Here is a 13,501-nt window from a genome sequence, read left to right as displayed (position 1 = left end):
CGATAGGAGCGGTCCTCCGTAGTTCAATTTTAGTTAGATATTCGACTGTAAAGAATCCAGAGCCTCTAAATGTTGACGCAGCTTGTGTCTAATGATAATATTAAAACAGCTTAAGTTCATTGTGTCCTGAAGTGTCTTCTATGGGTTTGTCCGTGTTGCCAACGGCAACAGTAATGATTGATGAACCGCGGTCACCTGTTCCCAATTAAACAACTAAAGCGCCATGAGTGTGTTTCCAAATCAACTATAATCATCAACGTCTAGATGTCCACACGGAGGGATCACTTGAACGCTTGACACTTGAGCCGGCTGAAGGACTTCGTAATCTACCTTATGTAAAAATACAAATCCATCGATATAAATCACATTCGAAGAATAGTTTCAGCCCTGATTCACTGAAGCAAATCAGGTAAGGCACAAACACATTGCTCGATGCGACTTCATGATGTGTGCAGGTTATGAACACTAGAAGATGTGGATCATGTCTCTCATCCCTAAACCACAGAACTCATGCTGAATATTGCGTTGTGCGTATGCCGGTCGAGACGGCTTCAGTCTGATAAACAAAACTTCCCATAAAGAAATGCTGATGTGACGTCGTCATAATCCGTAAGTGAGCTGGTGGAGAGACGGGACAGGTGTACGTTGTTTTGGTGGCCGTTCACTAAGAAGTGTGCATGCATAAAAACGTGTCTCTGTTGCCTTTAGGCCTATAAGTGATGGGATGATTTATAACACATCCTCATCTGAAGCGCTCTGACCTCACGAGAGCAGTGTAGGTGGATGCAGACTAACTCTCCTCTAAGCTCTCATTCAGACAAACGGGTGATCGCTTCATGAATATGAGCAGTTTTTCATCTTTGATGATACATGAAGTGGAGTTTAGGATCTCTTCATCTGATGCAGATGACTTGCCTATTGACTGGTGAATATTTCAGAAAGGTGTGAGGTTAAAAACAAGCGTCTTTGGATAAATATGGCGACATTCTCTCGTTCTGTTCATCCTAACTTTCATAATGCATCTTTTTCCATGCCAGTACGACATCTTCTCCACACGTGTTCAGTGTATATTCCTTGTTCATTTTGTTCTCACGAAAGCTGTATCCATGTGGTTGGCGTAATCCGGACTGAGGCCGTTCAGGAACAAACTTCCGTTCCGTACGAGCGGGAAGGGATCCAACTCTCTCTCGTCGCCGAGGTTAACGGAGCGCGCGCGTTTCCCGGGTGTCATCTGCTGATTGACAGGTAGATTGAGGACGATTTCAGCGGACAGTTTACGTTTGATGGACGCGGCGCGCTGGAATTTGTCGTAGATGTCGACGCTGAGGCGGCGACGGGTCTCTTTAAATTCAGCGGACACGTTGGCCGTCCATTCAGCAGCGTGAACTCGGAACTCTCCAACCTGTTAAGAGCAAAATGACACATTTTACCCTCAGGTCACAATTTGTCACAAGGAAAAGTTCCACGTTGGTCTGTTGCTCACACAAAGATGTTCGTCTATTTTACTTTCTTTGAATGGATGGCGACCGATCTTAAAAATTCATTCAGAGAAAACATCATGAGCGATGAAAAGAACTTTCATTTGTGGGTGAAGTACTTGTTTGCAAAAGACAAAATGGCACCTAGCAAACTCTCAAAAAAATGTAAGGTTTAATATTTATTTTGTTTCTTCAATCAATGAGATTAAACTGAGAGCGAATGCAAACTTCTGCTTCAGTCTCATCTGCGTCTCAGATATTTCCCCTGAGAAATAGAGTCAAACGTGTCTGTCATTAGAGTTTCATTAGAGAAGAGATGTCAACAATGTGTCAATCTGAGGTCAGATTTGTCAAGTCTGCAATCAAAAGTCAATATGATTGAAGATCTCAATATGATTCAAACATTTCATATTCACCCAAATCCAGATGATTTGACCTAACCTTAACCTTAAACGAAACACAATTGAGACCTCCATCAAATCACCAGAGCAAAGAAAGAGCAACATCAGATTACATGTTTCCAATAGATTCTAGTGCTCAAAATAAGGTTCAAACAGGACCAGATGTTTTCTCCAGCAGTCCACCTCATAACCTGTCCTCTCTTCCTCTGTGTGTAAGAGCTCTTTGCTCAGATGCTTTCTGTATCTAGATAGAGGCGGTTGCTAAGAGACCAGGAGACAGGTGTTGATAGGATGGTTACGCAGATGAAGCCATATTTTCCAGTGTTTAAATTACATTAAAAATCGTTGTGGTCTTTGTTCAAGAACATGACATTCACAACAACACCATAAACATGAATTACTAAAGTAAAATATGTTTTCATGTTGTCTTGTGCCCATGTATTGCATTAGAACACACCTCCTCTTTTGTTTTCTTAGATATGGCACGAAACCAGTCTCCAATCATACTGAGAACAGCAGCGAAATACGCCAAACCCACCAGGATCCAAAACCACACCACGGGTTTATAGTAGTCCAGATATTCCAACTCAGAACCACCTGAACACGCAAAACATCATCATATAATAAAACAATGAAACATAATGCTACAAAAATCTGAACAAAGTGTGAACAAGTTCAGTAAAACAGGTGAATATGATTGCATTGGATAATAATAAACCACAACGTTTTTATTTTCAAAGACAGCTAGTACAAGCAGAACAAGTCAAACATAACAGTTGATTTAAAGTCACAGAAAAATTACTCTGAAGAGTTCTTCCAGATGATCCTGGTGTTTAGTTTTCTAGAAATGCACCGATATATCGGCCAATAATCGGTATCGGTCAAGAAAAAGCTATTTTCACAGAAAAAGATCGGAGAAGTCAATCAAAAGAAAATGAAACGAAATCGTTAAAAACATTCCGAAAGTTAAGAAATATTGATTTAATCTTCAGAATCGCTCTGAACAATCGGTATCGGTGGAGAAATGTAGTATCGGTACATATCTGTTGTTTTCTTATGACATCAATACAAGTGTGAAGAAGAGTCTGAACAGTTTTTAGGACAACTCACCACTGTTCTCTCCTTGGTTACGTCGCTCGCCCGCGACAAAATCTCCAAAGCCGATGGTTGTCAAGGTGATGACGACAAAATAGATGGACTCGAGCGCGTTCCAGCCCTCGATGTGTTTGAATATGACAGCTGGCAGAGTGACGAAGAGAAGACAGCCGAACAGAATGAAGAGAAGAGTGGAGATTACACGGATCTTCATCTGACTCACGTTCCACTTCTAAAGAGAGAACAAAAACCGATAGATGGATGTAAAAACCTGATTTCTATTGTATAAATTAAATAGCAGGACATTGTTAAAAACTACTCCTTGTGTTATGCAGAAAACATGAAGGTGAGCGAATCATAACAGAAATTTCCTTTTAGGTCACGTCGCATTAGCGTCTGCTAAATGATTAAATGTAAATCTTAAATGTTCAGTGTGATCCGGATAAAATACATACAATAATAAGAAATATAATGTTTTTTAGGTTGTTTTGTATTATTTTAATACTGATTTTGTCTAGTTTAGTAATCTTGAGGGCCACTTAGAAGTCAGATGGTCTCCCCCTGTTGAGAACCACTGCTTCAGCCTGCACTGAAATGCTTTCGAAGACCCTCAAATGAAAACACAACATTTTTCAATGCCGAAGCACTCCAGGGACCAGGACCATTGTTCTTCCACCGTGTTCTGTATTTCATCACTGTATAGAACTGTATAGCAACTCAACTGAGAACAGTATGCAGCTTCGAGAACGAAAAGATGTGTTTCAGCATTCCAACTCTTAGCATCTGTGATTGTGTGAATAACAAGATGGCCGTATTCACATGCAGCTTTACGTGAGTTTGGAGGCCGTCAATATAGCAGTTTATAATTACAATGATATCAGGAAAACGAGATGCCTGGGGAGTTTTGAGGAGATCGAGTACAATAAAGTGTTATGTTTTCAGTTCATATTTATTATTTATAGATTTTAATCGTGGTGGCATTTTATGTGTTTCTACCTTTAAATGTTTGTTTATATTTTAAGTCTCTCTTTCTGCTTTTCTTTAACCTGTTATGTAGAAGTGTGTATATAATGTATATAATGAAAGAGTGCAGACTGTATTAATAAAACATTCTAAAGACCTCCCATTGGGTCACCTTATGAATATCTTTTGTTGTTGTAGCGTTTAAAACATAAATGTCTTTTAAATGTATTGATACTATTTTACAAGGTGTACTTTCTCTTAATGTAAACAAAGGCTTATGAGGGCACTTAATCTTCATTTTTTTAATTATCAAAGTGTTTTTTTTCTTTCTCATTGTATATTTTTGTTCGTTTCTTAAAGTTGCGTTAATTTTTATTGACACAAAAATAATCCCATAAATTGTATAGTATCTCTAATTATAGTATATATGACGTTTGGATTATTTTAATGATAACATATACACTTTTAAATATACACTATACGTTAATACATTATTAACATTCTGAAATGGTTTTGTACGGATTCAATTGAATGGTTTTGTAAATAGGAAACGATTGCTTTAACTCACATCAATCATCTTTTCAACTTTAGTAATCCCTTTTCCAAAAATGGTTCCCAGTTGATCTCCAACTCCTGCCAGCAAAAATCCAAACAGAGGAATTCCCAACAGAGCGTAGATAATACAGAAGATACGACCGCCTTCTGTGTGAGGTGAGATATTCCCAAAACCTGAATGGAGATCAAACATACAGCATATAAATGTTATGTAAATTATATTTAACAATAAGCGTTTTTCCCAAATTGTGATATCTTTCGTCTTTATAGTTTTAACCCTCGTGTGGCGTTTGGGTCGTTGGGACCTTGTTGCAATGTTTGCTAAAAAATGATATTTTTTTTACATTTATGTTTTTCAAGATAAACAAGACTTATTTTGTAATAAGAAATGTTTATGTAGGCAGCACACTGCGGTTGGGAAGAGAATGAATGCGAATACGCTTTCTCATTGGAACTGCACATAGATGCATTCAGGGTTTAGTGTTTGTAGTAAAGGTGAGATGTAAATGAGACGACACATTCAGGTTTGAGAGATGGTGAGCTGTAAATGAGCTGTAATGTTGTTCTGGATGAGGGGTTAACACTCAGTCTGTCGTCTGACAGTGAACTGATCAATAATTCATCGCCGCCGCCGGCTCTGAGCTCTCTGAAGTTGTGCTTCATCCTCCTGCACACATTCACTGACATAACAATAATACTACATCAATTATTTAGTTATTCACAAGAAAAATACTGAAATGTGTTTGACTCCTCTTGTTTTACTCAAATTAATTGGAATTATTCGCCATTATATCATCAATATGTTCCATATACAGTATTATCATGAAGCACTAGGAATCGTTTTCCAAGCCGTTCTAAGACATATGAAAATTCAGGAATAGCTGGCATAGGGACAGCCTGACTAACTTATGTTTTATTAAACCCAACCTGCAGTTTCATATCGGCAAAATCTTAAACGCATTCGTTTCATTCCCTGTAAGATTCATTGTGCACGTCTATGATGCGTAGCCAAATTTAGCATAGGCTTATTTATTACTAAAAAAGCCTTTAGAAAGAAATACAAAAAAATTAAATTTATAATTACTCTTTTGCTTGTGTGAAATTGCTTGAATATCTCAGTATATCAGATTGCACATATGGAAACCCGGTCTGCTACAAACATGCTTTGTTTTGTGCTTTGGCTATCTTTTATTATTGCACTCCTCAAGACCTTTGGCAACGTCTTGCGTCTCTAATGCTGCCAACAGCCCTTCATTCAGTCTTTATTTTAGAATGAATGGATGACAGAGCTGATGGCTACAGAATGACTCTTTTAAGAATGGTGGACTGAAACGTCACCAAATAATTGCACCTTTGCGCTGGACAGTGTGGAGGACATCGGACGTTTTGATAACGTCAAGAAAACGATTATACAATGTTAGCCCAAGTTCTGAGAAAATTCCCTGTTTGCTGTGATTACGCATGGTCACACGGGTTCTGGTATTGTAATAAGGTACCGATGGAACAGGTCTGGATGGATTTGTGTTGTTTGCATTTCATTCTGACCTTACCATCTGCATGTGGCAACAGACATGGAAATCTGAGGCCAGGCGATGTTCTCAGCTGACACTAAGGGTACCTGGAGGGATCTTCAGCTGCCATAACCCATTCCCCTCAACGTTTAATGTGTTGTCTGCATAGCACTGCTGTAACTGTGCTTATTTGGGTTACTGTCGACTTTTTGGATTGAATATCATTTGTATTACCATAGATGTACTATACCGATATCATGGTTACAGTAATAGTACATTCTGGATACCATTAGTGATGCGCCGAATCTTCAAACAAGCGATGTTTTTCTATACACAGATTACAAATTTGCTGTCGTCTTTTGATTGACAGGATATATCGACCCTGAGCATAAGCAGTTTTAAAACTATCGGCCAATAGTGTGAAAAATTGCTTTTATTGACCAAAACCGATTATTGGCCGATATATCGGTGTGCGTTCGTGCATGGGGGTTTATTACCTATAGTAGTAATAACTGTTCCAGCGAAGAAGAACGAGTTGCTGAGATCCCATAAGCTGCTCTGATTGGACGGGTTTCCTGAAGGGTTCACGCCTGCTCGTATGGCGGATGCCACTTGCTAATAATAAAAAGGATTGCATACGTTAACAATAACACTGCACATTGAATGATTACACATTACAATTCTGCTGTTTATCTAATGAATGCACACATTTCAGGTCATCATCACTGTTCGTGCATCAGTGTTTCACATGTGCAAACTAGTGCCAGCAAATAAACTGAAAATACAGTTTTACGGAAACCCTTACTTACAGTTCAATAAATGTTAAACTAGGATACAAGAAGGTAATTCAACATGAAAGGCAACAACGTTAGAGACATTCATCATAAAATGGTGTGCGTGTGAAAGTCTGGTATTCCCCTGTGACGATTACAGCGCAAACCTGTGAAATGCATGTGGTGCATGGACACAGAGCAATTTAACTTAAACTGGTGAACACACATAAGAAGATAATGTCTGATTTTCACACTCTCGCTCATACAATTTAAGAGTTACAGAGTTACAGCTGCAAACTGTTTTCAATCTAAATGTTACATTAAAATCATTTAGAGAAAAAACTGTTATGTCCAAATGCAGTTTGTTGTGTTATGTAATGAATGAGCATCCGTGCTTTCTCACCTTGACTAAGTTCTCCAGGTCTGATGAGTTGACACAGGGATGCTCCAAGAGGAATTCCAGTTTTTCTGCAAGGATGGAGAGTTTCCGGGACTTCTCGTACGGCTGTTCCAGCTCTTTAAACACAGTCGCTCCGAGAATGAGATAGAGCACCACCAGCAGAAACACAGTCAGCACTGTCTTCCAGCGCATGACGCTCACACGAGGCTCATAATCATCCGAGGTGTTCCGCACCACTGGCTTGGCCGAGAACGACAGACGTGGTTTAGAGTTGTGAGCGGCTGTTTTAGGATCCAGAAGGTCCGGAGCAGCCACTGAGACAGAACGTGAGAGAGAGGGGGGGTTAAAAAGAATCAATAAAAGAAAGAAACGGCAGAAAGCGAAAAAAAAGCAGTCAATGACAGAATGAATAAGTGGATGGTTTTGTTTTTAATGTTTCCACGATAAGCCTATATGCATGCTTCATAACTGTACACTTCATAGATAATAAAATATCAAGTAGACTTCTTTCACACTTCATAATACGACACATATAGGCTATAATACGATGTAATATATGCAGTATGGAGATGTCTGAAAAATTGAGGTGCAGTGGAATATTTCAATCATTTATGAATAGTACAGTCGCCATACGGGGTTTTATATGAATGCTTTGTTTTATTGTCCAGAGAGAACATATGAGCTTTAAATATTCAAACCAGCTATCAGACCATCATTCATCTCTTTAGATCTTCCTAGATATCTACCTTTACATACCTTTATTTATATATTTATATCTATGTTTTGATGCCAGAGGAGAGTGCAGATGCCGTTTACCTTACAGTGGCTTTATTTTACATCCTAATATATCATACTTGAGTTGATCATCCTCACATATACACATATACACACACATGTTATGTAACTTACTTCTTGGCTCAGTATTCCGCGCGTCGCGTTACCGTGTGCTCGGTGCGGTGCGGCAGATTTTCTGCGGGTCCATTTCATTTGATCCGACCCTGTTGTGTTCGCCTGACAGATAAGGACTGTGTCGGATGGAGGAAGAGAGCAAAGCGGTTCTCCTCAAGACACACGCGCATCTCAACGCATCCACTCGCCGCGTTCAATGACGCGTCGCCCGTGCGCGCGCGCCAGGGTGTGATGCTGGTTGCAGCCCTGCGAAAACGTGCCTTGGTTTTATTATAGTAAATCTAGTAACGAAAGCTTAACCTTTGGCGTGGTTCATTTGTGGTTACCGTGGGTTAAAAATCAGGTTCCTTTCGAACACTAAGTTTCTATCTGTGTTCGGGATCACCAATAAAATGGCAAATCTTCTGCAGACCTGGGAGCAAAAAAACAAGACACAGAGAGACATCAAGCTTTGTAACTTACTTATTTCAGGGTCTTTATATAGGGCACAATAAGACACCTGTTATAACCAAAAAAGCATGTCAAAGGATGTTTAGTTTAGAATAAATCCCCTTCTTCCACATTTAGCCAGCTGTCCGCTGTGAGCAGTAAAACCACACATTGGTTACACGTATTCATTCATTTATGTGGGCTATGGGGAAAATAATTCTAACACCATGGTTATCATGGTTTATTTGTAGCCACTTGATTGAATGGTTAACCAGGCAATTGCATTGAAAGCTATTGGTCTATAGGTCTTTGATGGTCTCTACTGGTTTGTCTTGGGTTCTGCTGGTGTTATGTTATATGGCATTATTCTACTGGAATATGACCCCAAACACACTACTTAAAGGAATTGTGTAATGGGTTAATGGTAATAATCTTTTCCAGACCCGGTTCGATGACGAGGACAAAATCAACATGAATTGATTTGTACCCCCCCCCGGGGGTCTTTTAATGAAAATGATTAGAGGAAATCCCCTGGAACTCTCAGTGCTCCTTTCAAGGAAAATTACATTTGTTGTTAGTCCGTCTCATTCTGGAGGTGTTCAAAACATATTAACCTTTACGTTCCTGCTACACAGCGCTGTGTATTATTTTGCGGTCGGGATGTTGAAAACAATACTGTTATTGTTTCGGTGTCAACTAGAAAACCCCATATTTGTAAAAACAGTGATGTTTACTATACTGGCCTGACGGGCACGAGCATAATGCAGCGATTTTAGACAATTTTAGGCATCTGTGTGAACGGGGGACGTCCAACCTTTTTTAAGTAATACTGGAGAATTTAGGCTAGCTGGTTCAGATGATATTTTTATCATCTCTAATTTGATGCATTATGTAAGCAAGTGATTTAAAATCATTATTTCCTTTAATTTATTACAAGCTGATGTTATTGCAAATGCACGGACAGGACGTTTACAAATGAGAAGCAGCTGGTGAATCCATCAGTCATCCGTCTTCACAAGATACATGAACAGTGTGTGACAAAGCAAGGCCAGAGAGCAGCAATACATTGAAATGACGTGAATCATAGATTTTCAGCTGAATCTTCTGGGTCTGAGAAAACCGATGTGAGACGTATGTAGAATAGAAAGTGATTGATTCAAGCCAACAGCACAATTTGGTGGGGGGACAGTGACATTCAGCCTCACACTGACTCATCAATTTTCTGCCATACTGGCATGACTTTCACGGGTACACTTGAGTCTCTGTCACTAGGGCAACGATGACGTTAACTTTAGTGATGCACTGAAATGAAAATTCAATTTCTGACTCCACATGATGTCCTGCTTACTACAGCTTTATATTGTTCCACTTTAAAAAACTTTAAAAATTTGATTTAATCAATAGCCTATAGAGACCATTTCTTCCGGCTTGAGTTTGGCTAGTGTCTAGGCACAAATGTCACACTCCGGTCTTTTTGACCTCCTCCGAGTCCACACTTGGTGACATCAGTGCAGATCTATAGGGACGCACAAGTACACAAGGGTACGCGGGAGTGCATTTTGGGACAGACTTGAGGTCATCACGCCGGAAAGAGCAAGCGGTGCTTTCTAATCACGCTCGTGGTACTTTGTGGTCATTCGCTGATCAGTCTGCGCAGCGCCGCGTGAAGTCGACCACACTTGTCCCATCGTTGTTATTTGAGAGAACTGGGACAGGAGCTGACGGTTTTTCATATGTTGATTTGCCCGAGCATTATGCAATAGATACCTATGTTTGTAATGCATTCGTTTGCCATGACGTAAATGCAACTCTTTATGTATATTTATTTATTTGTAGACACTAATGTGCATAATGTGTTCTTAATATGCATATATGTTGTTATTTAATAACAAGTGTGGGTTAATATATCTCTGTAATACAGAAGCTGTGTTGTTCAGCTTTACAGAGCCCAGAGACAACTACATATAAATCTACAACAAAACATGGCTTATTACCTTAAGAAAATGCATTCAATGTTTTTACTAGAAAATAAATAAGTGCATACGCAGTACGTATGAAACCGTCCATTTACTAAAGTCATACCAATTACCAGAGCTGGGTAGATTACTAATGAATTGTTGATTACGAATTACATAACAAAATGAGTCAGTAGTATAATTACTAGATTACACAATTTTTGGCAAATGTGGATTACATTTAGGTTATTTTTGACTTAAATCCTATTTGATGTCACAAATATTGAAGCGGGATCATTTTTTATACTATTTTGACAGATAGCAAGAGAAAAATAATATGACATTTACGGACAAAATGCCAACACTGATAGAACTTGCTGTTTACTGATTGTAAAACTGAAAAGTTTTCCCAAGACCCCGAGAGATCAAAACTTGAGATGATTGATTTAATGGAGTTTGATGGTGAAATTAGTATTGAAGATGCCCGGCCACTTTTAAGCCATAATTCATCAAATAAACGTAAAAGGAAATCAATTTAAGATAATTTTTAAAAGGCACACATTTTGCATTTTGTGACTGTTGAATAAAAGAAAATTTTCATATATTTCACCACTGAGGATTTCCTAAAAATAGTGTAAAAATCTTGATCTTATCTTGTAAACCCAATCTTGTCTTGTCTTTCATCAATAATATGTAATCATGTAATCCATAAAAAGTAACTGTGTGACTACAAGTATTTTAAAATGCAGTTAACTCTATTTCTATGTCTGAGTACTTGATTTTTGGAACACAAATAGGCAATATAATACAAAATATGCACAAACAGATACACAAGGGTTCAAGAGGTCCACAACTATGGAATCGTGTACTTTTACAAATAATAAAACAAGAGTTTCATGTAAATGCTTGTTTATGTTTTACTTCTTACATCTCATAATTTTAAGATGCCGTTAAGCGTTGTGCATAACACACATTTTTACATTGTTTTAGAGAAAGGTAAGGTTGCGTTTTGTCATATATTTGTTCAGGACCAAAAATGTGAGGCAGTCCACAGTGTGCGAGTTTGATATTCAATGCAAGGTTAAGTGTGTGACCTGCTTTGATTCAGAAGCTCTGAGCCTGATGTCTTGAATGCAGTCTTTTCCTTTACCACTAGGGGGCCTAAACAAACTTTTAAAGGTTCCTCAACATCATTAACAGTTCTTCAACATAAGCGATAAAACAAGTAAAATTCTGATGTTTCTGTGATTTTGGATGTTCTGATCGAAAAGCCTTGAAATGTTTAGAAAAGTCTGAGGACCGTCAAAGGGATACTTCACCCAAAAATGAAAATTCTGTCATCATTTAATCACATTTAAATTGTTCCATATCTTCATCAATTGATCTGCTCTGATGAACACAGAGAAAGATATTTGGAAGAAAGCTTATAACCAAACGCTTTGATTCCCATAGTTCTGCTGAACACAAAAGACATTTTGAAGAATGTAGGACAACAAACAGTTCTGGGGCACTTTGGACTCCATTATATTTGTTCCTACTATGGTCAATGGGGGGCAAAATTTGTCAGGTTATAAGTAAAGACATTTATACACATTTGGAACAACTCAAAGGTGATGACAGAATTTTTGGGTAAAGTATGTGTTATGGATGTGCACAGAACCCAAGCGCAGGCAGACATGTGTCGAACAACAAGACTTTATTCCAAAGCAAAAACCCTCGATGGGGAAAACAAGAACAAAACAAGACTAAGGTGCAAAGGAAAAACCTCCCACAAGAGGGACAAAACAAACAAACTCCTTAAAATAACAAATAAACTATAATCCTCAAACCGGAACACTGGGAATCCAAACGATGCAGGACGGACTATGGCATGAACATATAAACAATGAACCGACAAGGGAACAGAGGGAAACTGGGACTTGATAAAAGGAAACACTAACAATGACTGATGACACAGGGAGAGTGGCCGCAGGTGACATAGATGAAACACTAAGGGAAAGCTAACAGGAGGATTGCACGAGGCAGGTGAGGGGACTGAAACACTAAGGGAAAGATGGACCAGGGCTGGAGACAAGGCTAACACTAATGGACCGCTAACCAGGGAAACAAGGGGCGGGACTAAAGGACGTGACACCGGAGAGAGAGCATGGTTTCTCAAACCAAAACAATGCTCTTTCTCCACACAAAACACATGGGACTGACATGATCCTGCCACAAGACTCGAAAACCAAGACAAGGAGAGGCAGGATCATGACTCCACCAGGAGTTCTTCAAGACCACACTAAACATGACAAGACTGACAGACAGGAGGACAGACACCATAAACACAGAACAGAACACACTAAGGGCAGGGCTAACATGACTAAAAAGGGATTGGGGTTAGACAATAAAATAAACATCAATGGGAAGGGGGGAGGTGGAATGGGTGGGACAAACTTGGGAACATAATAACTGGGTGGGGATTTAGGAGGGACAGGAGCTTCCTAGAGCTGGGCGGAGGTGTGGGGTAGGAAGGCCTGTGCATGGTAGGGATACCTTTCTCGGAGTGGGAGGAACGGGAAGGGGAAGGGCAAGACAGGAAGGCCGGCTGAACAGGACTGGGTGCAGGGCGGACCACCGGACTCGACGGGACCACCGGACTCGACGGGACCATCGGACTCGACGGGACCACCGGACTCGACGGGACCACCGGACTCGACGCCTGGGCAGGGCTGGATACCGGCTGCTGGGCAGGACAGGACGGTGCCCCTCTCCTCTGCTTCTTCCTCTTTGACCGGCTCACAGGACGTGTGGCCAGCTGCAGAGTAGCGTTGGGGGACCCCACTATCTCCGTGCTGGAAGAGTCGGATGGGGAGTCCCACGACTCCCGCCGTCCACGCCTACCACGGAGGCTAGCTGGTGGTGGAGCAGAGTGTGTGGTGATGCCCCAAAACCCCGATTCTGAGGGAAAGACTCTCTGGGATCGGAGGCAGGGGAGAGCGCGAAGCAGAGGGGCAGCTTGAGGCAAGACTGCTGACCAGTTGCTGAAAGGA

The 13,501-nt window shown here is 40.0% G+C and overlaps 1 protein-coding gene across 1 annotated transcript; it reads right to left on the bottom strand.

The window, feature by feature from the left end:
• Positions 1-1,078: 1,078 nt before the first annotated feature.
• Positions 1,079-7,488, bottom strand: kcnk2b (potassium channel, subfamily K, member 2b; the record flags this gene model as incomplete). Its single annotated transcript, XM_079474283.1, has 6 exons — positions 7,180-7,488; positions 6,501-6,618; positions 4,506-4,666; positions 2,990-3,206; positions 2,337-2,476; positions 1,079-1,402 (listed from the first exon to the last, which is right to left on the bottom strand). The coding sequence occupies exons 1-6, from the start codon at positions 7,366-7,368 to the stop codon at positions 1,079-1,081; spliced, it is 1,149 nt and encodes a 382-aa protein (XP_079330409.1). The 5' UTR covers positions 7,369-7,488.
• Positions 7,489-13,501: the final 6,013 nt, after the last annotated feature.

This window comes from Barbatula barbatula (assembly GCF_947034865.1).
Source record: "Barbatula barbatula genome assembly, chromosome: 15".
NCBI lineage: Eukaryota > Metazoa > Chordata > Actinopteri > Cypriniformes > Nemacheilidae > Barbatula > Barbatula barbatula.
The sequence above is the reverse complement of the archived record's forward strand: the minus strand, read 5'-3'. Positions and strand labels throughout refer to the sequence as shown.